We start from the raw sequence: 5,907 nt of genomic DNA, 5'->3' as shown, positions 1-5,907 counted from the left end.
CCATTCCAGCCATCGAAAATAAGAGAAAATTGGGAGCAGAAACATACCACCACATTGAGTGAGTAAATGGAATTGAGAAATATAAATGGTGGAGCAATAAGATAGAAAGCATACTGATGTGGTTAGAGTATGAACCAGGAAAGGGACTTGGCCGAAAGTTTCAGGGGATCACGGAACCAATACGGCTACAGTATCATGGCATAACCTTTGGTCTCAGGTATGAATATACTGTGCAAGACTACCGGGAATGGACACCGCCATGGTGCGATAATTACTATCCATTGGAACAACCCATACCACCGCTGCACTAGATATTCCGCCTGATTGACATGATTTGGGGATTATAGGAAGATGAGATTTTGGCCGGTATGAGGAAGTTGTTTATGAACGAGAAAGATATGGACTGCAGTGCAAGTTTAGAGGAGGAAGAGGAAGACCTTGCCATTCAGACAATGGGAGAAAGAGTTATTCTCAAGAACTGGACCACTGCACTGTCCCGGGCTCGACGAGTACCTGGCATAATTATTACATATCCTGATGAACCTATGACCGTGACATATAATAAGGCAACGCAACATAAGGAAAGTGATTCGAAGGATTTGGAAGATGATATAATACATGATGAAATTGTCAAAGAAGTAGAGAATTTTGAGAACAAACCAAAGTCCAACTTGGAAGAAACTTAGGCAATTAACTTAGGGGATTCTGAAACAGTCAAAGAAACTCACATAAGCATTCATCTATCATCATTAGATAAGGAAGAGTGTATCAAGTTTCTAAAGGAATATGAGGATATTTTCGCATGGTCCTATGATGACATGACTGGGTTAACCATATCCATAGTAGCTCATAAGCTACCTACCAACCCCATGTGTCTGCCGATAAAGAAGAAACTCAAACAATTCAAGCTAGATATGAGTCTGAAGATAAAGGAGGAGGTTGCCAAGCAAATCAAAGACCATGTCCTTTGAGTGGTCGAATACCCGACCTGGTTAGCAAACATTGTGCCGGTTCAGAAGAAGGATGGGAAAGTTAGAGTGTGTGTTTACTATCGAGATTTGAATAGAGCAAGTCCTAAGAATGATTTCCCGTTGCCTAACATACACATATTGATCAACAACTGCGGCAAGCATGAACTCCAATCCTTTGTGGATTGCTTTGCAGGATATCACCAGATTTGGATGGACGAAGAGGATGCTGAAAAGATAGCCTTTATCAGACCATGTGGGATATATTGTTACCAAATGGTGCCATTTGGTTTGAAGAATGCTGGGGCCACCTACATGAGGGCCATGATGAATCTTTTTTACGATATGATACACAAAGAGATAGAGGTGTACATGTATAATGTTATCATCAAATTTAAGAGAACTTCAGATCACATAGCAGACCTAAGGAAGTTCTTCGACCGACTGCGAAAATACAATTTAAAGTTGAATGCTGCAAAATGTGATTTCGGAGTCCCTACTGGGCAGTTGCTAGGTTTCATCATCAGCCACCGTGGTATTGAGCTAGACCCATCAAAAATCAAATCTATTCAGGACTTGCCACCGCCAAAGAACAAGAATGATGTGATGAGTTTCCTGGGACGCCTCAATTATATTAGACATTTTATAGCACAGTCAACGGTGATATGTGAGCTAATCTTAAAAATGTTGAGGAAAGATGTTGCGACGAGCTAGATTAAAGAATGTCTAAAGGCTTTCCATAAAATCAAGTAGTACTTGTGTAAGCCGCTCGTGTTGGTCCTGCTAGAGCTAGGAAGACCTTTGCTACTGTATATGTCCATGTTGGATGGATCCTTCGACTACGTTCTGGGGCAATATGATGAAACTGGGAGGAAAGAGCATGTAATATATTATCTGAGTAAGAAGTTCACACTTTACGAGGCCCAGTACTCTTTGCTGGAGCGCACCTATTGTGCTTTGACATGGATAGCCCAGAAGTTAAGACATTATTTCTGTGCGTATAGTACATATCTCATATCAATGATGGATCCACTAAAATACATCTTTAAGAAGCCTATGCCTACAGGTAAATTAGCAAAATGGCACATATTGCTAAGTGAGTTCGACATCTTCTATATGACTCAGAAGGCAGTCAAGGGGCAAGCATTGACCAGTCACTTAGTAGAGAACCCTGTAGCCGGAGAATATGAATCATTGAGTACGTATTTTCCCGACAAGGAAGTGTCATTTGTAGGTGAAGATATTGCTGAAACATATGACTGTTGGAGGATGTTTTTCGACGGAGCATCAAACTTTAATGGAGTGGGCATTGGGGTTGTCTTGGTATCAAAAACCGGTCAACATTATCCGGTATCTGCAAAGCTCGGGTTCCCGTGCACCAACAATATGGCGAAATATGAGGCATGTATCTTGGGACTCAAATTAGCCGTCGACATGAATGTTCAGGAGTTGCTGGTAATCGGAGATTCTGATCTATTGGTACACCAGGTACTAGGAGAATGGGCTACCAAGAACACTAAAATATAACCATACTTACATTGTGTACAAGAGTTGATCAAGAGGTTCACAAATATAGAATTCAAATATGTTCCAAGGATTCAGAATGAGTTCGCATATGCATTGTCCACATTGTCTTCCATGATACAACATCCAGACAAGAATTTCATCGATCTTATCCCAATAGAAATTTGTAAGCAGCCAGCTTATTGTGCTCATATTGAAGAAGAGTTTGATGGAAATCCGTGGTTCCATGATATCAAGGAATACTTGGAGAAGGAGAATACCTAGAGAATGCTACACATACTCAGAAGCACACGCTTCGAAGATTGGCCAATCATTTCTTTCAGAGTGGAGGAATTATGTATAGAAGGACTCCTGATTCGGGATTGTTGCAATATGTCGATGCCAAGGAGGCATCTAGATTTCTAGAAGAAATACACGCCGAAACCTGCGGACCTCACATAATGGGTTCGTTCTGGAAAGAAGATATTAAGGGCAGGGTATTTCTGGATGACCATGGAGATGGACTTCATTAAGTATGTACAGAAGTGCCACCAATTCCAGATACATGCTGATATGATACGAGTGCCGCCCAAAAATTTCAATGCAACAAGTTCACCCTGGCCCTTCTCTACTTGGGGCATGGATGTCATCAGACCAATTGAATTCGTTGCTTCAAACAGACACATGTTCATTTTGGTGGCTATATATTAATTCACAAAATGGGTTAAAGTCGCTTCCTAAAAGGCTGTGACTAAGAAGGTCGTAGTAGATTTCGTCCGGGATCGTATTGTTTGTCGATTTGGAGTACCTGAGTCAATCATTACTGATAACGCCGCTAATCTCAATAGTGATCTAATGAAAACCATGTGTGAAACATTCAAGATCAAGCACCGAAATTCTACAGCATGCATGCCACAGATGAATGGAGCTGTAGAAGCCGCGAATAAGAACATCAAGAAAATATTGAGGAAGATGGTGGACAACTACAAACAATGGCATAAGAAGCTACCATTTGCTTTGCTAGGGTACCGCACCATAGTTCGTACGTCAACTGGGGCAACCCCGTATCTACTAGTCTATGGTACTGAAGTCGTTATCCCTGCCGAAGTGGAGATTCCTTCCTTAAAGATCATACAAGAGGCCGAGCTCAGTGACACAGAATGGATACGGAACTGGTATGAATAGCTGGCTCTCATTAATGGTAAGGGGATGAACGCAGTGTGTCATGACAAACTCTACCAGAATAGAATGGCAAAGGCTTTCAACAAAAAAGTTAGATCGAGCCAATTCAGACCGGGGCAATTGGTGTTGAAACGGATCTTCCCGCAGGCAGGATGAAGCAAAAGGGAAATTCTCACATAACTGGAAACGCCCTTACATGGTTCACCGAATATTGACAGGAGGAGCGTTTATACTTGCAAAAATAGATATAGAAATATGGCCAAAACCTATCAATTCAGACGCAGTAAAGAGATATTACATTTAAGACTATGTTTTCACTTTCTATTTGATGTGACTTGAACTATGCTTGACCCGATTCCCGTTTAAGAGAGGATACATAGGCATCCCTGTGGGTTCGGTCACATCATAATAAAATTTTCATTCCCGTCTATGGTCAGAAACTGGGGAAAGATTATGAGTTTGTCAATCTTATTACGCCAAGGATCGCCAAGAAGTGTATCGCAAGAAGTATGCATTTAAACTGGGGCAGAATTTTGAGAAGGGTCCTCAAAATTCCGAGTTGAGTAGGTTGAAATGTCTCAAAGCACGTCACAATCTCCGATCCGACAAAATTATTTTCTTTTATACATCATCAATATTTTGAACAACTTCGTTTTTATATAAATGATTTATCACGAATGCGTATTTTTCAAAAATTCCATTTTCTATTGTAGCCATACATTACCTAGGGTGACTCGAACAAGGCCTCAAGACAAGGAGCAAAGACAAAATGAAGAATCAAAGCCACGAACCAACCTCCCCCCAAAAAAGTAACAATTTTTCTTTGGATGCAGTGTGATGACCCGACCGGTCGTTTTGAGTATTTGCACTTTACTTGGTAGTTTGAGGACGTGAGTAGTTACGTATGATGTATTATTACTTATGTGAATCGTCGGTTTTGGTTTCCAGGTTATTCGAAATCGATTTGGAAGAATGAATTTCATTATTGAAGCTTTAAGTTGGAAGAGTTGACCAAGTTTGACTTTTGTGAATTTGACACTAGAACGGAGTTTTGATGGTTCCTCTAGGTCCGGATGATGATTTCGGGCTTTGGCGTATGCCCGAATTTGCATTTGAATGTCTCTAGAAAGTTTCGGCTCAAATTGGCAAAAGTTGGAATTCGAAGGTTTGGAAAGTTCATAAGTTTGATCGGGAGTTTAATTTTAGGATATCGAATTTGGATTGTGATTCCGAGAATTAGAATAGGTTCGTTATGTTATTTGGGACTTGTGTGCAAAATTTGAGTCCATTCCGAGTTGATTTGATATGTTTTCGCGCGAGTTTCGGAAGTTGAAAGTTCAAAGTTCATTTAAGTTTGATTTGAGGTGCGATTCATCTTTTCGATGTTGTTATGCATGATTTGAGTCCTTGAGTAGGTCCATGTTATGTTATGAGACTTTTTGGAATGTTCGGACGTGGTTTCGAAGAGCTCGGTTGAGTTCCAGACTGACTTTAGACCATGTTTCTTCATGTTTTCAATGCTGGTGTGTTCTGGTTTCTGGTGCCTTGATTGGTCTTCGCAATGTGAAGATTTGTGTGCAATCGGTAGAGGAAACCTAGAGCGGGCATTTTCTTCATCGCGGTCACGACTGTTAGCCGTGTTCGCGTAGAGTTGGAATGGTCTTCATCGCATTGGTGTCTGCATCTACACATTCGCGTAGTTTTTTGGACTGAGCTGGGCAATGTTGGTTATATCTTCGTGTTCGTGAGGTTGCTTCCGCGAATGCATAGTTATGTCAGTTGGGTGTACCGCGATCGCGAGTCTACTGATGCAATCGCATAGGGCATTTTTTCAGGAGCAATGCTTTCCTTCTTCGCGATCGTGAGGTTTTTTCCGCGATCACGATTCAATAATTCGCCAGTGGTTATAAAGTACTCTATTTGGAGCTATGGATCTCGGATTGAGACGATTCTTGAATAAAGCTTTACCATGTGGATTGGGGTAAGTGTTCTCTACTCATTTTTGACTTTATATCATGAATCTATCTTCGTTTTCATTTTTTGACTAAAGTTTCATAGAGCGAATTCTTGAGTTTTAATCAACGATTCGAAGTCTGATTTGAGTGAAACTAGTATGGTTGGACTCATAATTGAATGGGTTGTCGGATTTTGTGAATTTTGTCAGGTTCTGAGGTGCGGTGCTAGGTTTGACTATTGGGTTGATTTTGGGTTTTTGATGTGATAAAGAGAGTGAGGAAGAATATGGGAATGTGAG

The 5,907-nt window shown here is 40.8% G+C and overlaps 1 protein-coding gene across 1 annotated transcript; it reads left to right on the top strand.

The window, feature by feature from the left end:
* The first annotated feature begins 1,781 nt into the window (after nucleotides 1-1,781).
* On the top strand, nucleotides 1,782-2,756 carry LOC138908298 (uncharacterized). Its single transcript, XM_070198956.1, has 2 exons — nucleotides 1,782-2,456; nucleotides 2,571-2,756. Exons 1-2 carry the CDS (start codon nucleotides 1,782-1,784, stop codon nucleotides 2,754-2,756), a joined length of 861 nt encoding a protein of 286 aa, XP_070055057.1.
* The last annotated feature ends 3,151 nt before the right edge of the window (nucleotides 2,757-5,907 follow it).

This window comes from Nicotiana tomentosiformis, chromosome 3 (genome assembly GCF_000390325.3).
Source record: "Nicotiana tomentosiformis chromosome 3, ASM39032v3, whole genome shotgun sequence".
In the NCBI taxonomy this organism is placed as follows: Eukaryota; Viridiplantae; Streptophyta; class Magnoliopsida; order Solanales; family Solanaceae; genus Nicotiana; species Nicotiana tomentosiformis.
The sequence above is the reverse complement of the archived record's forward strand: the minus strand, read 5'-3'. Positions and strand labels throughout refer to the sequence as shown.

Coding starts and splice junctions, on each gene's coding strand:
- LOC138908298 (XM_070198956.1), top strand. CDS start 1,782: ATGTCCATGTTGGATGGATCCTTCGACTACGTTCTGGGGCAATATGAT. Junction 2,457..2,570: donor CTGATCTATTGGTACACCAG/GTACTAGGAGAA, acceptor CCAAGGATTCAG/AATGAGTTCGCATATGCATT.